The following is a 24,223-nucleotide window of genomic DNA, read 5'->3' as shown; positions in this document are numbered from 1 at the left end:
CATTGAAATATATTTAACATATAATAAATACAAGAGTGACAATATCAAAAATGCAATAAGATATCTATATACAAGAAGGATACTATTCTAAAGCTTATCAGCTTCTACTGTGTATTAGAATTTCACAACTTTCTTCTTTTTCTGTGCCAATTTCGCTACAGGCACAGATTTTTCAATTGCTTCTACTTTCTTTTCCATCTTTTTTTCCTCTTCAACCTTCTGTTTTGTTTTGGCAAAAATATGATAGTCATCATCGTCTGCACCCTGTTCTAAATCAATCATACCAACTACTGTAGTACCGGCTTGTTCTTTTGTTACCGGACAATCTTTGGCTAAGTGATCCACTTGTTTACAGATGGCACAACAGCCACCATTGGGGTATAAACCTTTTTCATTTTTTGGACATTGACCCGCTAAATGTCCTTCCTCATTACAAACAAAACATTTCGCATACGGTAAGCTATCTTTTCAAAGAAACAAGAAAATTCATATTAGGAATAGATTTCATAGTCTGCAAACCCTGTAATAACCTACTACTCACTTCCTTTTCTAGGTTTTTTACAATCTTTCAGTCTATGTTCGGTAGTGCCACAGTTATAGCAAATGTTGGCATGTTCTTTATTTTGTGGACAGCGGTTAACTGAATGGCCAGGTTTTCTACAAGCAAAACATACTTCTTTGGCCCTTTTTGAGTTTCTGTTAAAGCTATCATTATCAGCCTGGCCACTTCTGGTGCGCTTGCCGTTCTTGTTGAAATTTCTGTTGTTGTTGTTGTTGTTGTTGTTGTTGTTGTTGTTGTTGTTGTTGTTCTTATTGCCATTCTTTTTGGTGGGTAAAAGTGGGGTAACGTTGAACCCTCCTTCATCAGCAGAAGATTTTACAAACGTTTTTCTTCCCATTTTGGTGTAACGGGTCATATTTGGCTATTTTATTGAATGATTAAAAGTAGAGGTATGTATTTACAGAAGAAGGAAGGACTGAAGTGAATTTTTTCCAAAAGAAATACAAAAGTTACAAAGCTGATCATTCAGTAATAAATCGGTGGCTTGGTGTACAATTATGTAATAATCCTTATCGAGATTTTTTGTATTTCTGCATAAGTTGAAGGAAAAAAAAAAATTGATTTTCAATTGTTAGCATCAAAGTTTATAAAATTTATATCATTGATAAACAATGCCTTACATCTTCGCTTTGTAGCCTCATAACAGGATCTATGGAGCTTCTTAGCCCTGTCAAAATGCTTTGAAATGCACTAGTAATTCCAATCATCGGTTTAATGACTGCTACGGGCACAGCACGAATGACAGTTTTTGCACTTTTCTTATTTTTCTGATGCTTTGTGTCTCTATCCTCTTCACGATCATAATGGGGCACACTGTTTATGTAATCGAAATGGCTATCAAAAGCGCTATCCCTTTTAATGATATCTTCTGCGTCTGCTACCATATTCGAAGCATTAGCAGCCGGGGTAGTCGAAGGAACAGCAAATATTGTTTGAGCAGCTGATTCTAAATTTTTACTAATGTTGTGGTAGGCGAATTGGAGGCCTTCTGATAGGTCACTGCTGTAACTACGTCGATTTTTATTCTTGTCATAATCATGATTTTCTGACGTTGATGCTCGATACCAATCTGCCGAAGAAGAAGGTGCAGAGGTAGAATAAATATCTTCGTCACTCAACGTTATTTCCACACCATTGGCATCCGTATATACAAAGGGTTGATCTTTTGCCAGCTGTCGTAATTGAGCTGCTGAAAACTCTTTACTACCGTCTGAGGAGAGTGAAAAAAAGCCATCAGCATGCTCTAACGCAACTTGAGCACCCGACGCAACTCTAGAACCCAGTTTTATGGCTTCAATTGCTGTCGCTCTCGCAAAAGAGGAGGTACCTCGTTGAATACCTTTCAATAATCGGCCGTCTTTACGATATTGCTGTATAGGTAGCAGAACCAAATCAGCCATACCAGAACTTAAATTAAAGAGAGAACGAACGGGAGAGACACCAGAAACCATGTTTATTTTTTGAGTATTTAGAATATGAGGCAGCCATTCTTTCCCTAAACGGTTCATCAGACTATCAATTCCTTTGATACCCGTCAGCTTGACATGACTAAGCGATAATTCGGAACCATCCAACCGGAAAAGATTCATAAGCTCCATTATTTGCCCTTCCTTTAAACTACCCAATTTGAAAACCTTAGGTTTATAATCAACCTTGATCGTGATGGGATAAATATCCACATGCTCTATGATGGTTGAAGAATTGTTAGAATTATACGATATTACTGACTCTATGAGCAACAGATTAAAAATACTCACGGAAGAATGCACCTGGCTTGGTTCTGAAAGATGTTGCTCTAAAATCACTGTTGTCGTTGACAAAGGAATCACTGCCTTGGTTGTTCTGCTCTTCTTCATTGTCGTCGCCGTCATCACCATCCTTCTCTATTATAGATTGGTTTGCAGCAGCTGTAGACCTCAAAAATTCCTTCTCAAATAAAAAGAACGTTTGTAGAAATATTAGGGCATCTTGATCCACGTACATTCGAATGGGAAGTATTTTAACCTTGAGGCGAAGCTCTTGCTGGGGATCACCTGGCACGGGTTTAAGGCTAGTAAGTTCAAGGTCTACCATACAGTCTTCAGTTTCTCTTTGTTGCGTACGAGACCGCATGTAACCCAAAAATTTTTTCCAATCTGATGTCATGATATTATCAATGATATCGACATCTTTAATAAGCAAATGGAAGTAGGAGGTAACATTGTCATCCTCAGGCATCACATCATAAACAGCACACACATTGCTCAATTTAATTTCCATACTAGCTTCCGTTTTGTTCTTATCTCGATCGCTATCATTTCTTGAATTACTACGGCTTCCAATCGCTGTCTGCTGTTCAGATGAACTGACTGATGTTGATAATTTCGGAATTTTTTGTTTTTGTTCCTCTTGTTTCCGTAGTTTTTCATTAGCTGCTATATCTGACTTGACGTAATCCCAATCATAACCATCATACAGTTTCCAGACTATGTTAACGTTCGAAACACGTAATGATAAAACTGCTTTTGTAAGGTCCACTATTGTATCTGTAGTCGAAGGTGTCACTTTCTTCTCCACTCCAAAATAATCTTCTATCAAGAAAAAGGACGCTAAATGTTGCCGCGGTTGCTGTACTCCATTGGTTCCTTCCAGCGTTTCGGCTACCAATTCCTCTTCAGGAACCAGCATACGTATGTAATCCTCTGAAGCTTTCTTTCGTTTTTGTGTTTGCTGTCGTTGATGCATACGACGACGTGGTTTGAGAGGAGGTACATTTGACCTTGAAGTGAGCGGCTTAGGTGTATTGTTTTGGGATGAGTCATAGAATTCTTCGACGAAGCTAAATTCTTCCATTTCAGGAATATCAATAAATGTTGGTGGTGATATCTTTGAAGGTATAGCCTTGAAAGCAGTTTCATCTATACTAGCCAACATATTTGCTCTGTTGGACGCCGTGTTCAGTTCATGAATCTCGGTTATATCTTTTGACTTTTTATGATGTGCATTATCAGTATTTTTCTGTTGCTGTTGAACCTGCCTTACTGGTTTTGTTGTCGACATTGATGCTTTCGCAGAGCCTGCATTGTCAGCAGCTGCTTTTGCGCTGAGCATAGCTGCTGAGATCGCTTCATCTCCGTTATTAGTAATGAATGTAATCAAATTCAACAGAGTCTGGAAAGAGTCAGCGCTTGTATCAATGCTGACATCCATACTTAAAAGGGCAACGTCCATCTGTGGTGCTTTTACATGCTCGTCTAATTTGATTCTAACGCGGAGTTCGATGTTTTGCACTGCTAATGTATGAATAAAACCCAAGGCGCACCAATACTTTCTTGCATCACTTGTTTTGCCGTCCAATTGTTCGCGTACCCGGGTTGGGCTTAGATCACGCTTGTCATCAATTAATAGTAGCTCACAACTCTGCAGGAATGTTTTCACTTCTATGATGGGCTGTCCTGCTAGAATGTTGGTAATAACCTCAATTCCGTCAAAAACAACGATAGTACGAGTTGGGCTGTAAATGAGTTCATAGTCTATAGAGACGTCTAGAACATGAGCAAATACTTTTATATACTGTGTGGGAGGATCAATAAACGCAAGCTTGATCATAAAAAAAAAGAAAAGAAAATTGGAGTGTTTGTTACAGTACGATACATTCAATTTTTTTTTTTTTTTTTTTGCTTTTACCTACATCTTCTGGTGCTTTCTGAAAATCAATGAGTTCATTAATAAAGTCAACGTTCGTTGTTGCTTTCCAGCAAATATTACATGCTACAACACTGGTCATTTTCTTTATCGTATTTGAGTCAAAGAAATTGTTGAGTTTAGATATCAAAGATATCATAGAAGTATTTCGCTTTGGCTAAGTAAAACAAGGAATGTGGTTGAAAACAAGATCGAACATTTTGGTAGTGCTTGCATTTCTTACGTGAATCCATTTGGGCAGAGCTTTGTACAAAAGCAGAATGCCTTCCTCATTTGTAGGATCTGAAACGTCCCTCAGTTCGAAATCTTCAATATCCAGAGTAGTGATGTTTTCATTCTCATACAAATGCTTGATAGCCGCAAAGTATCTAAATTCCGAGAATTCGAAAAGATATGCGTGCTCTGCTGAAGTGCGTATTTTCCAAACACCATTACCCATCACGGCAACTACTGACAATAAAGTATTCTTGATGGGCTGCACTGGTTCCGTTTTAGAGAGATTCTGAGTCTGTTGCTCTTGTCGTTGAGCATATGAGTTGGAGCAAACAGACGAGGTTCCATCAAGATGGCTATCAGGGAAATAACTGGCAGTGGACTTTATTTCAGAAAGAAAATGATGATATTCAACAGAAGGAGCAATTGAGTAATTATTAACCGATTCTTCTCCTTCATGAAATTGCTGATACTGGTGATTGTATTGTTCTTGCTGATGCTCTTGCTGGATTTGTTGTTGCTTTTGTTGCAATAAAAGAAACTTCGGCTGCCAAAGTAATAGATCGTTTTGAATTACTTGAACTTTATCCCATATACCTTTCGTCAAGTTCATATCTGTTCGAGGGAAATGGCAATTGAGTACAAATATCTATACAACCGTTTCATGTTAGTTTAACAAATTATACTAAGAATTTCTTTTTTTTTTTGAAAAAAAAAGGTACCGAGGTTTCAATGGTTCGTTGATTGAATATCATTGCGGACTCGCATTGTTCGTCCATTGGTAAATAAAGCTTCTGCTCTTCATCGAAACTTTCATTCCTGTTCAAGTAATTAAACAAGGTCTCAGGAATATCTGATCCGGAACCGAAAATACCAGTGCGAGGCGATTTAAACATTGGCGTATTCATTGTAGCATTTACAGCAGGGTCCTGTATTAGAATTTCTATGGTAGGTGATATTGGCCCTTGTGAAAAGACATGCTCGTTATCTTCAATTGTTTTTGCAGTAAACCAACATCTTGCTATATGATCTGTCAAAAAAAAGGAAGTATGAAGCTTGTGAATATGGTACCGAATACAAAGTCGCTTTTATGTTTCTCTTTTTTTAATTAGGAAAATTACCATCCTTCAATTGCATAAACACATTGATAGAATCAAGTTCCAGATTAATTTTGTTCGGTTTTTTATGTGCTGATAAATTGTTATTTAAGTTAGGTTGTTGATAATTGTGTTCCAATCCAAGCATTCCGTCGTCCTCTATTGTCGATGTCGTAGAGGCAAACGTGCAAACTACCTTTTTGATATCAATGCTAAGTTGATCAGGATGAAAAGTATCATTAAATTCTTCCCTTGTACTGGCTTGACTCATATCGGGGACAAATAAAATGACGCGAATAAACGCAAGCTTGACCTTCACTTTGCGTTTTTGAATAATTTCTTCAGATTCTAATGCGTCAAACAAAGAGGATTCGCAAGTCTGACCATTTGGGTAAGTCTTTTTTGGTACCTTGCGAGCGGTTGCTAGTTGTGATGTGGATACCTGAGGGTTCTGTGCTTTTATTTTGTTCGCATGAGATACGAACACGTTAATGTAAGAATCGTACCTATCAACAATACGTGGATCGAGCAGTAGCTTAAATGGCGGTATATCAACGTTAACATCTTCTGAAAAAAATTGCGCCTCATCGAATTGATTAGTATGCAGGGTTCTTTTTCTCTCGATCCGAATGCGTATAGCATTGTCTGACATGTGTGTTGGTAGTTTATGAATAGTCTGATTATTTTTAGATGGTTCGTATTCTGGAAAATATGCATTGCCATGATAGTCATGCTTGATTTGACTGTTCAATTGAAATATCGGATTATACATATCATATGTGATTCGCGCGCTTGTATCTTTAAGCATAATCTTGGCCTGAGGCGGGCTTATAATCCATTCATCTAAGCTTATATTGGCTAAGCGGATTTCACTTATTAAGATTGGAAAAGTACCTAAAGCACGTTGCTGCTGCTGCGAATAATATTGATTTGACTGATGAGAACGGCGGCGTCCTGGTTGCTGCTTTATGGATTCGTCGTTAAATTGTTGGATTCGCGCATTAAATTGTTGAATAGAGAATTTAAGATGATTGTTATTCTTTCCAGGTTGAAGCCAGTCCTTAACACAATCATCATCTGCTAAAATAAATACTTCCAATAATGTCATTTGGAGCTTGATCTTACAATCAGCATGTATTGAAGCACTGGTTGATGTACTTGCTGGTATCTTTTGCGAAGATTTTAATGGTATTTCAGCATAACTTGGTGAACTAACCTCCTGTTGGGTATATGATAATGAGGGAGAAACAGTTGGTTGCATAGAATCCAAATCCTGTAATAATGTATCAATATTGTTTAAAGTATCCTTCTTTACTTTTTTTGATATAGGTTTTTCAATATTTGTAGGAGAGAAACCTTCGGTAAATGGTTTCATTTCATCATCGGAGCTCAGCATGGTATCAAAAAGATCCATAAAAAATGCCATTTGCTGAGGTGATATAATGGCTCTAACATGTGTTGTTATGAAGTCTAATTGTTTGATTGACATGAGTGATACCGCGTCAATCGACGGCCTTAACTTCATCCTTATCCAGTTTTTCTCGTCTATAGTTGTAAATAGCAGGGCTTCGTATTGTTTGGTTACTGGTTCTTCGTCTGAAGCCTTTGGTGTAACTGATCCGCTTGAATGGCTGGAGTTGATATTGGTACGGTCCTGATTTAAAGTTTGAAATAAGGAAGATGTGCCTTGATCTGCTTCAAAAAATTCAGTTTGATTCAATACATTCACGTTACTCTCCACTTGACCTGCATTACATTCGTCATCATTATCAGTTGTGAAGACACTACTAGAACTTGATTTGCCAGCCATCGGATTGATGTATGATGAATTGGAGGGAAGCTTTGATCGAATCCAGATTTTTGGAGACGCTATGGTAACGATTTTTACTATTTCACTTGTCAAAATGGAACTCTCCATTAATTGACTGGTATATTGCTGCTGTTGGATATCATTAAATTCGGGTGTTTCATCAAAATAAGATATTCTTGGGATGCAAATATCTATAAAATATTCTTGTTTGTCGAGACTGTTATTATTTCTGTTCCTTGGTTTCACTAATTGAACAGTTGACTTATGACTGATACGGATAAGGGTATCAATGACATCGATTTTTATTCTTGACATCATTTTATCAATCACTCTTGTTAAGACCTGCAGTCCCTCAGTATCCATGTCTGTTGGCTCGTCTTCATTTTCAATGTCACTGTCATCAGTTCCCAAGTGTAGAGACTCTTGGATTGATTTGTGCAGTTCTCTCGCTTGCTCATTTTTGATTTCTGTTCGTAAAAAGTCGTCAGCAAAGTGTAGAGATGAAGACATAAGATGCTCCTCTGAATTATGTTTGCTATTATCTAGAATGATAAGGTATATTGCTTAGTCTAGGAAAATATATGTCCAGCTTATCTACGTTAACTATACCTTTGGCTTCTTTTGGTTTATTCTTGACGGGTCTCAAAGTCAAATGCAAACCTTGAATCTTTATAGTTATATCGCCGCTTAAGAGCTTTGACCATGGTATGGATACACTAATGCTTGATACCCTTCCTTTTTCCAGTGTAAATGGTGTATCCCATATCAGTTTATTTATGAACTGAATTGTAGTTAAATTGTTGCAGTATTAACAGTATATCAAAAGAAATGATTAGTTCAGTTGTCATAACCTGAGTAGTATACGCTGTGAAAGTCATTACTAATAGGTTCAAGTCTAAATCTCTAAGTTCAACACTGCCATTGAGTAAAGCGATGTCGAAATGTTCAAGATCAAGCTCATTCTGTAAAAATTGGCCTATGGCCTTTCTTAAAACAAATTTGTATAGTCGTTTCTGTATGTTGGATGGTAAAGCAAAGTTTGCCCATCCATATATGTAATTCCATGCTTTCATTGGTTTAGGATATGTATATTGTATACACTGCTGCTATTGCACTTAATACAACCGAGGTCTACAATGCAAGTGTTAAATTATAGTGAAAAGGAAGGGAAATTACAAAAAAAAGTGGAGTAAGTGGAGAAAACGGAAATAAACAAAAAAAAAGATCGGCTGATCTGAAATAAATTATATTTCATTGGCAGACGAGCAATTTTCTGTGTCATTATGGTGGGGTTTTTATGCAGCTTGCTAGACAAAAGGTAACCCTGTCTGTTCATTTGGATCCTACATCTCCTTTTGCATGCACTGATTATACATTAATACAACGTATCAAGTTTTGTTGGCTGAGCTTCACTTTGAATGCTTCTTAGTAACATTTTTCATGACTCGAAAAGCAATCAGTAGTTTATCATTTGTTACAAAACTACGAACCATAACATATCTTCTGACAGACAGCATCAGGGAGACATTTATCAAATAGCTGCCTATACTTGTGTCTAAGCTAAAAGCCAAGATAGTCATTATTATCCAACATTCTATGGTTATCTACGAGTACATAAGGCAACATGTTGGGCTGCTCAAAATGACATAATGCGTTTATAGTAAAGGTTTTAATATGAAGCTTTATTGTGCTGTTCCAAACAATATTGCTATCATACAGTGATCACAATTATAATTGTGTGATTACAGCCTCTCCTCGCAACTCCATACTTTTGAGATAATTAGAAACAAGTTTTTCATAAAACTCATCGTTTATAAGTACTTCAGCGGCTGTCATACTCATACATTTTGCTGCCCTTAGCGTATGTTGATGTGCACTTTCTGTTTTAGCAGCTTCAACCTTTTTCTGTGAGTGAAAGGGATTTTGTATCAAAGCAGTCTGTATAGGACTTACAAGCAGCATGCAGTAATCTACTTGCTCTTTGAAAAACCTCTCCTTGCTAAATGGGATCTTGCCATTAAAAATCTCTTCGGCAGGTGTACCGTATAATACCACAGTACCTTGAACAAGATTCTTTTCCAAGAGAGTTTTCAAACTGATAGCACAAGCAAGGCCTGTAATAGCGATAAGATTATGACCACAGGCGTGGTCAACACTATACATATATTCAATATCCAAAACTTAATGAATTCAATCTTCAATGTCAATGCTAAAAACTATCCTTGCTTCTCAACTATGAGAACTTACCCCGGTAAAGCATTGTATTCACTGACAAAACCTACACGCCTGTCTGTCTTACTGTTGGAGCTCTAAGCCGGCTGCTCTATGTGCCACTTCAAATCCTTTTTCTTCAAGATACTCTGTCAATTTTTATAGAATTCATTATTGCCTAATCGGGGTTTTCATGAAGCTATAAAGACACATACATACTATCTGTGTAAGTATTGAGTTTATAAAAGAAAAACAGAAATCTCCATGCACCTGTAAACTGATATCCCGGAGTTCTTGACTGACACTTTCAATCGTTTTAGCAATCCTTTGTTTAATGTTGTTAACCATTTTCGTTGATGTGGTGGACCTCAATGAGGAAAAGAAAAGAAAAGAAAAAGTGTATGTGTGTATATACCCAAATGCTAGCTGAGCTTACAATGTAAATATAATAGCTACACTACCGCCCGCTTTGAGCGTCTGATCGGTTTATTGGTAGTATAATTAAGCATGAGAGAAATCCTCTTGAAACAAAAGCATACATACATTTCGTAAAGACCTATCACATCGTGTAAAGTGTGTCTCTTAATACCTTAGCAGCAGCTTCTAGAAATACCACGAAAGTGCAGTTTGAATGACTGCAAGAAAGCACGCCATTCACCTTCTTGTAACTGTACATACTATTGTACTTTAATAACATTTAAACAACTTAAATTACTCTAACCAATAAATGCAAATTTAGATATCAAATTTTTAATTGTTAATACAAATAGTATGTATTGGACATACGCAGTCATCCTTGCCACTTTTCTCTTTAGAATGCTTTATTACGAAAACCCATCATGCCGGTTCTTTCACTTGTAACTGAATAACAATTTGTAATTTGGCTTTTCAGCATTCTTTTTGTCATTATCCACTATTTGTATTTGCAATATTTGTATAACCGCTCGCTATCAAAGGAGATTGATTAGCTTGGTTCTCAATCATGCATCGACACGCTGCTGCACTTGGCATACGCTTAAACTAATCCTCTTTCATCCCAAGTTGTCTTTCTGCTGCAAGTGATCAAAAATGGTAATGGCGATGATTGTAACAGAGAGAGATACATGCAAAGTGTTTCTTTTAATGACGATATATCAGTATCAATGTCAACCACCTTTTGTAGCCTCCCCCCCCTTTTTTTTGTCAGATAGGATTTAATCGGAATTTGAAATGCTAACGACCAACACCAACAATTGTTACAAACCATAGCTACTGTTTCTTTTGAGCAAGTGGAGGTATCTTGTCCGCTCAGAATTGTTTTGAAGTTGGAATCATTTTTAGTATACTTCTTACTAATTGCTAACCATTGTCTTTTAGTTCAAGAATAGGAGAAAAAAATTACGTTCCTGATTTTTTATTTTTATTTTTTGCCCTGAATTCAAATTTGCCCAGCAGTTCTCAAGTATTTTAATTAAGGTGAGAGCCACTTCCTCAAGACCCAACACAACTTTGCAAAATATTTTTGCCCTCTTTTTTCTCAACAAAATGGCCAATGTCACACAGTGTATATTCTAGATGAATATTGTAAGGTTACGTAGTTACGTTTATTTTACAACTCAGTGATAAGAAATACAGGTAGTATACTTTGCATCTGATAACGTCGTTGTTATTAGTAAACCATACATCTGTAGCACCGGCCTATTATATCTTTCTATAGACTATTGTCATTGACGAAAGACTTGGGCTTTCTATGTACTTGATAAAGAGACCTTTGTATTAAGGTCTTTCAGAGAGAAAGGCACCTTTTTCATTGGACTGAAAACATGGTTACCCCCCGGGGCAATTGTTACATTAGATTCTCAGCTATTGCCCGCCCCGCTTAAACAATGTTTTTAAAGAGAGATAGACTTCTCCACTTTTTTATTTTCATCATTTTTATTCACTTCATATACAAATCGAAAAATGTTTCTTAAAACCCTTGCTAAACCCGCCACAGTGAATAACTTGAGCAAGGTGAGATATATGAACTGAAAGCACAAAAGAACTTTACTAGAGTTGCTGTTAGACTATTTGGAAACGAAAGAAGTCTGACATGTCCACGTTTTTATGCATCTCTTAAACATCACTTAAATCGCCACATTAGGTTGCCACTCGTGCATTCGCTTCCAGTACCACTATTCCTACACCTACCGCTCTTGACCAAAAATCTGTAAGTATTGCTTCTATTATTTCTTTGAGTAGGCTAGAATATCGCTTCAAAATGAAAGCAAACAGGGGTGCGGGGAAGGAGGAGGAGAGTAGGAGCAAAGAATAGATCTATTACAAACATCTATTACTCTACTATCTGTGAGGTGGAGAGTGAGATAGAAACAAAGGTTGTATATCTGTAACTAACAATAGAACCGTTTTATTATAGGTGAGTCCTAAAAAATATGGTGGAAAATATACTGTCACTTTGATTCCAGGTGACGGTATTGGCCCTGAACTTGCCATGTCTGTCAAAGATGTCTTCAAAGCCGCCAATGTCCCTGTTGAATTCGAACAATACGACGTTTCTGGTTTGACCGACGAAAACGATCAATTGTTCAAAGAATCGATTGAATCACTTCGCCGTAACAAAGTTGGTATCAAAGGTACACTCTACACTCCCACTTCCAAGTTGGGCCACAAGTCCTTCAATGTCATGATGCGTAAGGACTTGGACATGTACGCTTCCTTATCTCTTTGTAAGAATGTTCCTGGTGTCAAATCTCGTTTAAGTGATGTCGATATTGCTATCATTCGTGAAAATACGGAAGGTGAATATTCAGGCTTGGAACATCAGGTAAAGATCGAATATATAATTATTTTAGCTGGATATGAAAAGGAAACCCAGCCTCGAGTATATTTTTTTATTTTTATTTTTTGGCTTACCCCACAGTTTAACGAATATTACTTTTTATAGTCCGTTCCTGGTGTTGTTGAATCACTTAAAATCATCACCCGTGCAAAGACTGAACGTATTGCTCGTTTTGCCTTTGACTTTGCTATTAAGAATAACCGTAAGAAGGTCACCATTATTCACAAGGCCAATATCATGTAAGCTTATCTACTTGTGTTACAAGGGGAGTGAACGGGAACTGGTATCATTGACTGTTTCTATTTTTTTGATAGGAAATTGGCTGATGGTCTCTTCTTACGTACTTGTCGTGATGTTGCAAAGGAATATGAACATCATGATATTCAAGTAAATGATATGATTGTTGATAATACTGCTATGCAACTTGTTTCTCGTCCTCAACAATTTGATGTGATGGTCATGCCTAACTTGTACGGTAACATTGTTTCTAATGTTGTAAGTATATGTATATATAGATGCTTTTGTGGGGGGTTTTTGACCAGTATAGAAACTGAGCCCATACTTTACACTTTCTTTGTTCATTTAGGGCGCTGGTTTGATTGGTAGCCCTGGATTGATTCCCGGTTGTAATATTGGTCGTGAATATGCCATGTTTGAACCTGTAAGTTGAGCTTTTTTTTTCTTTTTCTTGATCTGCTTTTTAGCCATATTGTGTTAGGAAAGTATGCAAACTGAAACCTTTCAATGTAGGGTTGTCGTCATGTTGGTCTCGATATTCAAAACCAAAATAGTGCTAACCCTACAGCTATGCTCTTATCTTCCGTCATGATGTTAAGACATTTGAACTTGGATGACTATGCCAACAGAATTTCCTCGGCTGTTTACGAGACCATTGGCTCCAACGTCGCTAGAACTGTCGATATTGGCGGTACTAGCACTCTTAGAGAATTTACTGATGCTGTCATCTCTAAATTGTAAATTAATCCTTCCCTCTCCTTTTCCTTTTTTCTTATCTTGTTCTCTACATATATATAAAGACGATTGACTATTTTGAAAAAAGGAATGACTACTCTTCATTCTTTCGAATATGGGTGTCTAATGTGTACAAAGGACGTAATGCAAAACATAATGGAAAGAGAGGGTGGGGATGCAATCAATTGCTATTTATTTCTAATGTTAGGTTTGTAAAAGATCAATAAGAGGAAAAAGGGCCGTTATCCGCACCCCCACCCCTCCCCCCTTCCTCCCTTCCTCTTTATAAAGAATGTGCGAGTGAAAGAAATATTAGGATGAATAACAGTAGAGTAGTGGGTAAGGAATCATTTATAAATTAAAAAAAGAAGGAAAAAAAGCAATAGATAAAATCGTATACATTTTCAACAGTGTGAAGTTAGTTCCCAGTAATTACTATTTGGACTTGTTATGCTATGATTCTGTCTCCCACAAGTAGGAGATGTCATTACAACAGTTGCAGCAACAGCGGTGGTAGTAGTACTACTACTCGTTGTAGCTGTATGAGCGACAGCATGACTCGCCTTGGTAACTGCAGTATCGCCAGTGGTAGTAAGGATAGTCAAAGCTGTGTTACTGTTGGCTTCGTAAGTATCGAAATCGGGAAAAGAGACATAGTTCTTTTGGAATTCAGATAATTGTTCCAAAGAAAGATCGTTGTTTTCATTATTATTGATATTATTGTAATTCTTTTGTTGATATTGCCGGTTGTTATTATTATTATTATTATTATTATTATTATTATTATTTACAGTAGGAAAGAAGGGTTGCTGTTGCTTCTTTTTCGAAACAATCACTCTAAAGAATTCTGTACAGATATCAGACCAATGAGGATGTCGGTGATGGTGGCTATGATGAGAGTGAGCAAGATGTTGGCGGTTATTTTGATGGCTTTTACTAATGGCAATCATTCTGTTGGCATTACTAGTGTTGTTGCTACTTGTAGTAGCTCTTTTTTTTATAGTAGTGGTAGTGGTAGTGGTAGTGGTAGTGGTAGTAGTCGTAGTAGTAGTAGCCGTCGTAGCTGCCGTAAAGGAATTTTTCGAGTCGACTGTTGAATTGCTTGGAATATACATCGTTGTCCAAACAAAGAAAGGGAAGAGAAAAGGATTCAAGGGGCGGAAGAAATGAGCGTAGTAGTGTAGTAGCAGTAGCAGTTAGCAGTAGTAATAGTAAAGAGTGATACGATAGAGTAATGACTCTATTATGTATATTACTAGAAAGAATATAGAAAGGATAGGAAGGGGGATGTGCAGCAACTTTTTTTATGTGTATGTATGTCTCACAATCTCTCTTCTCTCTCGCCCTTTATCTCTCTATTTTTGGAACTTTTTCTTATATTCTATACAGTGAAGCTGTGTAAGGGAAAGAAGATGGGAATAAGAGGAAAAATGAGCAGATTTGGGGGAAAGGAGATAAAATAAGAAACCAAACCACGCAGAGGAATGATTATGATTTTGAGGCAATTCAAATAAATAAATAGCGCAAGTCTCCTTAAACTTTTAACCTTTCAGACCTTTTCCTCCTCACCATGAACACTGTAGTTCTTATAGCTCCAATGTAAAGAATCTAGCCCTTTTCTGTCATGGCTTTATCACATGTATCTTTATCGTTTTGATCCCTCATTGAAAGCCCTTTCGTCACTGGGACTTTTTGCGTGACTAACCACAGATGAGAGTATTCCAGATCCTGCTCTGTAAATAATCACGGATGATATCAATAACCAAAGGGTAGACAAAAGAGAGGTAGATTTCCTTTTGAATTTTCCTTTTTTTTTTTTATTATTTGTAATTGTTTTCAAAGACTTTTGAACTTTGTACATAAATAGCAGGATTTTTTGTGTTATTTTGAATGCGTAAAAGGTAGTTGTAAATGGAAGAATGTGATAAATAATTAGAAAAAAGGGGGTGTGTGTATAAAGAAATCTGGAAAGTTAATACATATTATGTATATGTATATATATATATATATATAAGTGTGTGTAAAGCTAGAAATAATAAACAAGTGAAATAACTTGCTTCTTTCAAATTTGATAAAAGCTAGGCTTCAACAGATGGGTTACCTTTTTTCTATGTTATTTTTTTTATGAGAGTAATGAAGGAGAATGATATTTACAAAGATGGGAGACAGAGGAAGGACGACGCGTTTTTTCGTATGGCTATTTTCTTTTCTTTTCTTTTTTTTTTTTTTCTTTTGCTTTTTTTTTAGGGCTTACGGAATTCAGTAAGCACAGGATATATGGCTTGGAAGGCTTGATAGATTTCTTCACGGACTTTTGCACCAGTCAATACAATTTTACCAGAGACGAATATTAACAATACAATTTTAGGTTTGACCATACGATAGATTAAGCCAGGGAATAATTCAGGTTCATACTGTTGCAGGCAAAAGAGAATGAGTCAACTCTGTCGATTTAACGATGAGCAAAAAATAAAATAAAATACTTACAGAACTGAAATGACCGTGAGAGTAGGCTAAACCTTCAAGACGAATAGGGAATTTGACATCGCAAGAACCAACAATGTTTTGAATCTTGAAATCCGTAAATTTCGCTTGGAATCCCAACTTTTGAATAATACGAGCGTATTTACGTGCAGCGAGTTTTGAATCATCTTCACTTTTAGCACCAGTAACCACCATTTTACCAGAAGCGAAAATCAAAGCAGTGGTCTTTGGATCACGGATACGCATGATAACAGCTGCGAAACGCTATGATTATTTCGTGGTTTTTTCAATATCCCTTTCTAAACGGATGTGTTTTGTGACGAAAACAAAAAGTAAAAAAAAAAACCGTAAAAGAGCAAAAAGGAGATCCAAAAAGTATGATCAACAGTGTTTGATCGTTCATCAAGAGAACGATCTGGAGTGTAATTTCGATAGAAAGAACCAACCTGCTTGATCTGCTGATCATGAAGCTTCAGATCTCCTCTTTTTTTTCTCTAAAACGGGATTTTTTACTTGTTGTTTTCAGTAAAAGAAAAGAAAGTTACCTTTGGATTGTACTCTGCATTACGCGCATGAAGAGCGATAGTTTTAAGGTCTAAACGACAATCCAAATTAACAGTGGCAACAATATTTCTGTAATTTTTCATTTTTTTTTTTTTTTCAACGATTTGTAAAAAACAAATGAATCAGTTAATGTCACTACCCACATGTACACTTTCGGTGTGAATCTTTGTACACGTAGCCCAAAATAATTACGACGATATTTACTGTAGTGTGGGTGTAATACCAGCCACAGCATGAGGATTGGAATCTCTGTTAGCAGTAGTACTAGGTGTAGGAGCATCATTAGGTGCAGGTGTAGTTGGAAGAGCAAAAGGAGTAGAAGGAAGAGGCGTTTGCATAGCGGGCGTCTGCATAGCAGGTGTAGCCATTGAGGGTGTAGCAATATTAAATCCTGACATTATGATGAATTAAGAGTAATAAGTAAATTGTTGGTTATTTTCTTTACTGTAGCAAGTAAAAAAGGATGGAAGTAAAGAAAATTGCAAAGTTAAAAAGGGAAAAGAAAAAGAGAAAATTTTCTTTTATACTCTCCCCCTGCTGCAGTGACTTGCTTTGGGCTTTTGGACAAATCAAATTGAAATTTGACATATGAATGGTACAAATCAAAAAATGCAAAAAAGATTCTTTCAACGGTTGGTTTGAAGCAAAAGCGTTCAAGCCATTGGTATTCTGCTTCCAACCCTTGCTCTACAACCTCTCCTACAATATAACCTTGTTCCATCGCTTTCATGATCTATGTTGATCTGATGAAATGTGCTTTCTACTTGAAGTAATCTGGTGTGTTTTGCGAAATGAACAACTGTAACACTCAAGCGTACACCAGCTAGACTTGCAGTCTACTGGGTCAATCTATCTTGTATTTCCATTGCAATGATTGTAAGAAAGGCATGTTTGATTGTTGATGCATAAATAGGAAGCTGTTGCAAGAAAACAAAAAGAAACACAGGTATAATGTTGGAGATGTTGAAAATACAAAAGATAAATGGCAATGCTAAGTTTGATAGTCAAAGTGGGCATTTCTACGTTCGTGAGACATTGAACCCCCTTTGAATAAGTACGAAACTCGCGGAAGATATTTCAAATGAGGTAATGCGGATATCCTTCCCCATTAAAATTTCCACAAAAACCATCCTAACCCGTGGATTGCCGTCCTTACTTTTCTTTTCTTGTATGTCATTGTCAAATACGTTCGAAAGGCCACCGTAAAAAAACGGTATCATTTAGAGCAATAAGAAAATAAAAGGGGTTCTGCAGTCTTGAGGGCGTTGACAGAGTGACATTTTTTTTATTTTATTTTTTTGTATATCAATAAACAGTAAATGAACCATTCAATTAATAAAGGACGCAAGTTCCTCCCACAATCATGTCATCACAGAAAGAAGTCGTAGGAGACATAAGACAATAGACGTTTGTGAAGCCACATAGGCGGATAGTACTATAAAAGTTACGATGGAAAAGCCTTAATACCATCTAAACGCTGTAAGCTGTGAGCGTACGCATGCACAAGGGTAATTCAAACAAAACACACAACACTATGTTTTCTTGTAGGCGTTTCGTTATGTACTGCCAGACGGTTCATCTATCGTTGTTTATTGAAAAAGTAACTGCTGCCAGAGGAGCTGAGCTCAGGGGCAAAAAAAAAAAAAAAAAAAGAAAAGCCCACTCACTAGATTGAGTGACTGTCCGGAACTTTTGTGATTTTTTTTCTCGAAGACATGATAAAAAAAAGCCGTTCTTTCCTGCAGCGAAAAGAACACAAAAAGACACTATCTTTTAGCGCTGTGTCATTTTTTTATATAAAATGTCTGAAAAAGAAGGATCAGGATCGAGCATTACACCCAGTGTTAAAAAAACCACCAGACGATTTGCGCCTGTGAAAAGAGGAGGCAAATCACCTGCAGCCAAAAGACGTGAAGCAGCAGCGGCAGCAGAGTCGTCGGCAGCAACAGTAAGTGAATCAAACGGTGGAGAAACGTCATCGGCAGCAGAGTCAAGTGCAACAACAGAATCGCATACATCTTCTGCTAATAAATCCACTTCGATCGGTACGATCCGCCCTACTTCTTCAGCCGAATCGGGTCGATTACCCAGTGTGAATGATGGGCAGAAAACCAGAGGAGGAGCGATCAAGATGAAATTCAAACCCACCATTCCTTCCAAGAGAAATAAAAAAGAAGTAACTGCTTCTACTATTGATGAAGCATTGAATACATCAAAATCAGAACGCGGTGGACGTCCTGGTGAACGGGGTGGGTTTAGAGGCCGTGGTGGTGGTAGGGGTCGTGGCCGTGGAAGAGGTGGCAGAGCCGGTCCAGGCGGCATCATTCTAGTAGACGAATCTACCACTGCCTCGGGTTTGTTCTCCTTGGGTCCATCGATTGTATCGAGAATCAATCGCCCTGTCTATACAGGCGGCGGTGGTTATGCATCGTATGGCGGTGATGTACCTTCCAGAGCGGAAGGAGAAACAGCCAATTCAGATATGGTCGAGATGTTTACGACCGACATGCGAGAAGATACACCGGTGACATTCAAACATATCTCTCGATTAGAAGGGGATATTGATCCTGTCACATTAGAGCAGAAAGTGGGTAAAATTCCTTGGATCACAGTGAAGCGAGCCGAGCCAGCATTAAAGAAGGAGGAAAACAAAGACATGGAATCCCCTGTTACAGTAAAGGCCGAACCCGTGGACGATACGACTGATATATTGATGGAAGATGTACCTCTTCGTTTGGAAGATGACGAAACAACATTAGACAAACCGATCCATATCGAGAATGGTGACAAAGAAAAGACACCTGAACAAGAGGCAGAATTACCCAAGGTTTATATGGATAGCGATGCGCCCGCACAAAATATCTTTGGTTTGGATCAGAATCGCAAACTTGTTTGTGTGGCAGAGGATGAATTATTACATTTCCAATTACCCGCAGTTATACCCACATTTGAAAAGCCAAAGGTACCTGAAACGACTGATGCGGATCCGTTAGATACTGAAATGACCAATAAACCTGAAGACGACGATAAAGTAACGATTAAAAAGGAAAGAGATCTACCACCAGCAGCCAAAAAGTCAACACTTTTGCTGGAGGAAGCTATGGCCAATATGGACTTGGAAGATATGCCTGACGGACAAGTAGGCAAACTCATCATTTATAAAAGTGGTAAAATGAAGATGAAGTTTGGTTCTATTCTGATGGATGTCAATCAAGGCATGCATCCTACTTTTCTAGAGAATGTCATGGTGGTTGACCACGAAAGTGATGAAACCAAGAAAGCGATTGAATTGGGCCATATTGTACAAAAATTTGTCTGTATTCCTAATATGGATGCGCTTTTAGAAGACGTTCATAACGACGATACTGCTACCACTATGTAAATTGAAAAAATTGCATTTTTTTTTTTTTTCTTTTTTTGTTTCTGTTCTACTCTATTTTTTTCTCTACTCTCCTCTCTTTACATCTAATGTACAAATAAAATGACGTGGACTGTATATATTAGCTCTATAATATTAATATCGCTCTTATGTTATGCCTATTTCAGTCTTGAGCATTTTCAGAAAATTTTACCTTTCAAAACCAACCATGTGCTGATCTTGACAGCCCATCCCGACGATGAATGTATGTTTTTCGGTCCAACAATAACATCACTGAAAACATTAACGAAAGCACGCTTGCACGTATTATGCTTATCCAATGGTATGAACAACAAGTATTCGATGACAAAGGGATTCACTTCATTTATGCATTGCCACTTGAAATAAGGTAACGCCGACGGTTTAGGTGAATTACGTAAAAAGGAATTGGTGAAGAGCTGTCAAACGTTTGGACTTCAACCTTCACATGTACAATGCAAGCATCATCCGTAAAGTAGTTAAAGTTCCTTTATGAAGTGTGGGTTTTGTGGCGTGTCTCTCCATTGCCTAAACTCTATTGTCTTATTTGGTTTTCACATTAGTGACCTTCAAGATGGTATGCAGAATATGTGGAGTGCTGCGTTAATCTCGAGCCTATTAAAGGATTTTGTCGCAAAGCACAAGATTGATACTGTAAAATGCGTACAATGCTACAATCTTTTTTTTTTTTTTTTTTTTGTTTGTCTCCATTGAAACATCCATTTATAATATCCATCTTTTTTCCTTGGCTTCATTAGATCATCACTTTTGATAATCATGGTATATCTGGTCATTCCAATCATATCGCGACCTATCGGGGAGCAAGGTAAAGGAAACAACTCGTTCTATACGCATTCCCTGCAGTTTGAATGAAGCGCGTTTTTTCTTTTTTTTTTCCATGCCGTTAGGGAATTTGTACGATCAGAGAACAATCGTGTTCAGCTATACTGTTTGAAGTCCTTACTCGTGGCTCGAAAATATATCGGCGTGTTTGATTTGATGATACCCAACGTGAACAGGAACAAGAGCAATGATTTGAGATTGATATCTCCACCTCTGGCTTATCTGCTTACTCATAAAGCTATGCGTCAACATAAAACTCAACTTGTATGGTTCCGTTGGTTATATGTTACTTTTTCACGATATATGTTTGTCAATGATCTGATGAAAGAAGTGGATGCAGAATAGTCCACTCTGCTTTGCACGAGAATAAACAAAACACAAAGAGTTCAACGTACTTTGACATGCGAGAATAGCGCTTAGTGGCCATTCTCCTTCGTTTGAAGACACGTGTTTTGTCACGTATAACTCCTGCTCTTCCTCTTCCTTATTTTTTACCTCAAAAGTACAATTGATCCCTTACAGTCAAAACCGCCTTTTGTTTCTGTCTCTTGTTTCTGCCTTTCTCGCGCTCGCTCTGTTGCCTTTTCTTTCTTTCGGTTTAAAAGCACAGTCAAATTGATTTTTTTTTTTTTTTTTTCAAAAACGAAACAAATTATGAAGTAATGAAATTTTTATTTTCCCTTCCCTTCCCTTTTCCTACATAAACTGACTTTTCCCTTTTTCCATTATTCCCTTTTTGTTCTTCTTCCTTTCTTTCGTACTTTTTTTTCAACGAAAAATCCTCCGATTACCTTTTATTTTTTTACAATTTTCATTACTTCAACATGAGCACAACGGATGATAAATGTAAGCAAGAATGAAAAAAAAAAGACAATTTCATAAAGAGCTTCAATAGCGCTAAGTACTGTTTTTTTTGTCCACCATCTACAGCTGATAAAAAAGTACAAGATTATAAAAAACGTATCCGAGAAATTGAAGAAGTAAAGCAGCTTTTTTTTTTTTTTTTGGAAAATAAAGCAGCAGTCAACCGACTCTTGTTGTTTGATTTCCTTGTCACCATAGCAACACTAATTTTTTTTTTTTTATTTTTGCCTCCCTCTCTCTTTACCTTCAGGAAAATGAACATATCACTGTTCAATTAGCTAAAGCACGTCATCATATAAAACGGCTACGTATCGAAAGAATGTAATGAAATTAATTCAATTTGCAAATGATGCATACAAGAAACCCTTTAGCGAGAACGAAAATTTTAAAAAAAAAAAAAAATATGTCTTGTTATTCTAGCGTTCTATTGGATGAAATTGATGATTTACGAAGAGGAGGTGGACGTTCTAATGGCGTTGGCAGTCATATCAAAAAATCAAATGGTATTCATAGCGGTATAGGCGGTGCAGGCGATGAAAGTGACTCTGAAATGTCTGTTTCCGAGTCTGTGATGGTAAGCTTGAGTCAACAATTTTTTTTTTCCCCCTCTTACATGAAGGAACATGCTATTCTTACCCAGGCTAAAAAAAAAATTAAACATCACTAGTCCGAGAGTAGAGGACCCAGTGGCAAAAAAGGCCGTGGTGCAGGAGTTGGAGGTAGTGGTGGCACTGTGGCTACTGCAAGCGGCACATCTACTTCAACAGCACAACGCAAAAAAAGAGACCCCAACGCACCCAAAGGTCCTGGTAATGTATTCTTCCTTTATTGTCGTATGGAACGTGACAGTATCAAAGACGAAGTTCCCAATGAAAGTTTGGGTGAAGTTACTCGCTTATTGGGTCAGAAATGGAAAGCATTGACAAAAGAACAAAAGCAGAAATATTACGATCTATACAGAAAAGAAATGGAAGAATACGAAACAGCCATGAAGAGTTACACAGCAGCTGGTGGAGGAGCAGAAGGCGCCGCTGCAGTGGCCGCTGCAGCCGCTGCCCAACAACAAGAAGAAGAAAAGTTAAAGCAAGAGATCAAGAGCAAGCATCATGACGGCGAGGGAGAGGAGGCTGAAGAAGACGCTGAAGAAGAGGAAGAAGAAGAAATAGATATGCTTCAAGATGAAGACGACGAAGAAATGGGCCATTCTGATGAAGACTTGGCAGCAGTTCTGGCGGATGAAGAAACGGGTTCTATCAGTCCTAACGCGATATCTACCACAGCAACACAGTCCAACAATGATAAAGCGACTCATTCATCTACGACACCAAATCCTATCTCCAAGACACCCGGCACTAACTCTACTACTAGCACATCCACTACAACAACTTTTACACCAACCACCTCCAGGCAATAATTATCTCATGAATGTCCCACCTTTCTCTACTATAATCACCTTTTTCTACATTTTCTTTCTTTTATTAGCGCAACGTTATTATATTTCTCAATGGATAAGCGTCTCCCCCTGAAAGAGGGTTAATATGGCTGTTATCTATAAATAATCTTATTGGTTGATAGGTTTGATCTATACACATAGAAAGATACAAATGAATGGTCAGCTTCTATCACGTACTTTTTACATACGTACTTATATAGCACTACTACTAAACATAATATATATTGCAATTAAATCTTACCTTGAAATGTAAAGAAATCAATGAAAACACAAAAGCTTTTAAATCCTGCACAAGGTAGTAAAAAGCGCGCAAACCTGCAGGATCTTCACTTTCATTTACTTCCACAAGTGAACTCAATTTTGATGTCTTTTTAGTTTTTTTGCAAGTAAAAAAAAAAAAAAAAAAATAAAAAAAAATGAGCTTGTTAATGCTCATTTCTTCATATTCCAAAGCATGTGTTCTCGTCCAATATGCTTACCTCAAAAGAGATATGTTCATCGCCTAAACGTACTTCGATTTCTTGACTTCCTATAACATTCTTTTCTGGCCATTTAGAATCGTCTTCCCTAATAAAGCAATATTGAAACAGTTGAAAATAACGTCAATACTGAGGCGTCATAACGATACTATCTGTATAGGCATAGAGAGTATTTACTTCATAATGCCACTATCTTCAATTATTCTCTTCAATTCATCCACAACTGCAGGACTAATATACACTGCGGAAAGAAAAGTCGTTAGTATGTGTAGTTCGTTTTCGGTCAACCATTTTATAGCACCGTCTTACTTTCTTTTCTAATCAATGTATCGTTTCTGTAATTGGAGTTATTTGCATATCGACATAGACCGTCTTCTCTGATCTCAAATTCCAAAAATTCGTGCCCATGACGTCCCTTGTGTCCAGAACTACATTAAGGATCATAAGAATGGCGAAAAATGAAAGAATTCGTTAATGGACGCGATCTCAAGATGAAGACAACATTCGAGAGCTTCCGATTCTTCATCAGCAACAAATACTAACTAATATCGAACATAAAAAGGCTGAGACATTATATATGTGGATGGTGAATCAGTAATTGTTGTATGAAAAAGACAAAATAAAGCTGTCAATTCAGCAAGAAATACAGAAACAAAATTTTCAAAGTCAAAAAATAATGGAACTCGGTAAAAATGAAAGCGAGAAAAAAGACTGACTGCCTCTGTTTTATAACGAATGGTCTTGAATTTCCCTGTAAGCATAAGAGACTGAC

General features: G+C 37.2%; 9 protein-coding genes across 9 annotated transcripts; 3 read left to right on the top strand and 6 right to left on the bottom strand.

Moving 5' to 3' along the window:
- Positions 1-372: 372 nt before the first annotated feature.
- On the bottom strand, positions 373-1,036 carry BDF20DRAFT_2682 (uncharacterized protein). Its single transcript, XM_053075042.1, has 2 exons — positions 535-1,036; positions 373-464 (listed from the first exon to the last, which is right to left on the bottom strand). Coding segments are annotated over exons 1-2 (384 nt in total). The 5' UTR covers positions 918-1,036; the 3' UTR covers positions 373-463.
- BDF20DRAFT_2784 (uncharacterized protein) lies at positions 991-8,565 on the bottom strand. The gene is made up of 10 exons (XM_053075070.1): positions 8,248-8,565; positions 7,976-8,147; positions 7,312-7,908; positions 5,581-7,248; positions 5,182-5,489; positions 4,470-5,108; positions 4,233-4,403; positions 2,320-4,141; positions 1,183-2,246; positions 991-1,092 (listed from the first exon to the last, which is right to left on the bottom strand). Exons 1-10 carry the CDS (start codon positions 8,437-8,439, stop codon positions 1,072-1,074), a joined length of 6,654 nt encoding a protein of 2,217 aa, XP_052940050.1. The 5' UTR covers positions 8,440-8,565; the 3' UTR covers positions 991-1,071.
- A 91-nt stretch (positions 8,566-8,656) lies between these two features.
- Positions 8,657-10,009, bottom strand: BDF20DRAFT_983565 (uncharacterized protein). The gene is made up of 4 exons (XM_053085158.1): positions 9,848-10,009; positions 9,666-9,724; positions 9,320-9,521; positions 8,657-9,271 (listed from the first exon to the last, which is right to left on the bottom strand). The coding sequence occupies exons 1-4, from the start codon at positions 9,923-9,925 to the stop codon at positions 9,095-9,097; spliced, it is 516 nt and encodes a 171-aa protein (XP_052940049.1). The 5' UTR covers positions 9,926-10,009; the 3' UTR covers positions 8,657-9,094.
- Positions 10,010-11,518: 1,509 nt separating this feature from the next.
- Positions 11,519-13,373, top strand: BDF20DRAFT_908640 (isocitrate dehydrogenase, NAD-dependent; the record flags this gene model as incomplete). Its single annotated transcript, XM_053083502.1, has 7 exons — positions 11,519-11,569; positions 11,700-11,765; positions 11,973-12,380; positions 12,501-12,634; positions 12,710-12,890; positions 12,982-13,056; positions 13,146-13,373. 7 exons carry the CDS (start codon positions 11,519-11,521, stop codon positions 13,371-13,373), a joined length of 1,143 nt encoding a protein of 380 aa, XP_052940048.1.
- Positions 13,374-13,771: 398 nt separating this feature from the next.
- BDF20DRAFT_908639 (uncharacterized protein) lies at positions 13,772-14,482 on the bottom strand (the record flags this gene model as incomplete). Its single annotated transcript, XM_053083501.1, has 1 exon — positions 13,772-14,482. The coding sequence occupies one exon, from the start codon at positions 14,480-14,482 to the stop codon at positions 13,772-13,774; it is 711 nt and encodes a 236-aa protein (XP_052940047.1).
- A 1,128-nt stretch (positions 14,483-15,610) lies between these two features.
- BDF20DRAFT_813049 (TATA-box-binding protein) lies at positions 15,611-16,813 on the bottom strand (the record flags this gene model as incomplete). Its single annotated transcript, XM_053076856.1, has 4 exons — positions 15,611-15,781; positions 15,855-16,115; positions 16,397-16,484; positions 16,620-16,813. 4 exons carry the CDS (start codon positions 16,811-16,813, stop codon positions 15,611-15,613), a joined length of 714 nt encoding a protein of 237 aa, XP_052940046.1.
- A 1,403-nt stretch (positions 16,814-18,216) lies between these two features.
- On the top strand, positions 18,217-21,304 carry BDF20DRAFT_996795 (uncharacterized protein; the record flags this gene model as incomplete). Its single annotated transcript, XM_053085425.1, has 6 exons — positions 18,217-19,793; positions 19,962-20,116; positions 20,183-20,282; positions 20,376-20,466; positions 20,571-20,638; positions 20,721-21,304. 6 exons carry the CDS (start codon positions 18,217-18,219, stop codon positions 20,998-21,000), a joined length of 2,271 nt encoding a protein of 756 aa, XP_052940045.1. The 3' UTR covers positions 21,001-21,304.
- Positions 21,305-21,479: 175 nt separating this feature from the next.
- BDF20DRAFT_908636 (uncharacterized protein) lies at positions 21,480-22,933 on the top strand (the record flags this gene model as incomplete). Its single annotated transcript, XM_053083500.1, has 5 exons — positions 21,480-21,501; positions 21,586-21,635; positions 21,770-21,840; positions 21,940-22,093; positions 22,187-22,933. 5 exons carry the CDS (start codon positions 21,480-21,482, stop codon positions 22,931-22,933), a joined length of 1,044 nt encoding a protein of 347 aa, XP_052940044.1.
- On the bottom strand, positions 22,932-24,023 carry BDF20DRAFT_918203 (mago nashi; the record flags this gene model as incomplete). The annotated part of the gene is made up of 5 exons (XM_053084646.1): positions 22,932-23,339; positions 23,452-23,539; positions 23,629-23,692; positions 23,761-23,879; positions 23,995-24,023. The coding sequence occupies 5 exons, from the start codon at positions 24,021-24,023 to the stop codon at positions 23,181-23,183; spliced, it is 459 nt and encodes a 152-aa protein (XP_052940043.1). The 3' UTR covers positions 22,932-23,180.
- Between the last annotated feature and the right edge of the window lie 200 nt (positions 24,024-24,223).

Source organism: Mycotypha africana (assembly GCF_025528875.1).
Source record: "Mycotypha africana strain NRRL 2978 chromosome Unknown BDF20scaffold_1, whole genome shotgun sequence".
In the NCBI taxonomy this organism is placed as follows: domain Eukaryota; kingdom Fungi; phylum Mucoromycota; class Mucoromycetes; order Mucorales; family Mycotyphaceae; genus Mycotypha; species Mycotypha africana.
The sequence above is the reverse complement of the archived record's forward strand: the minus strand, read 5'-3'. Positions and strand labels throughout refer to the sequence as shown.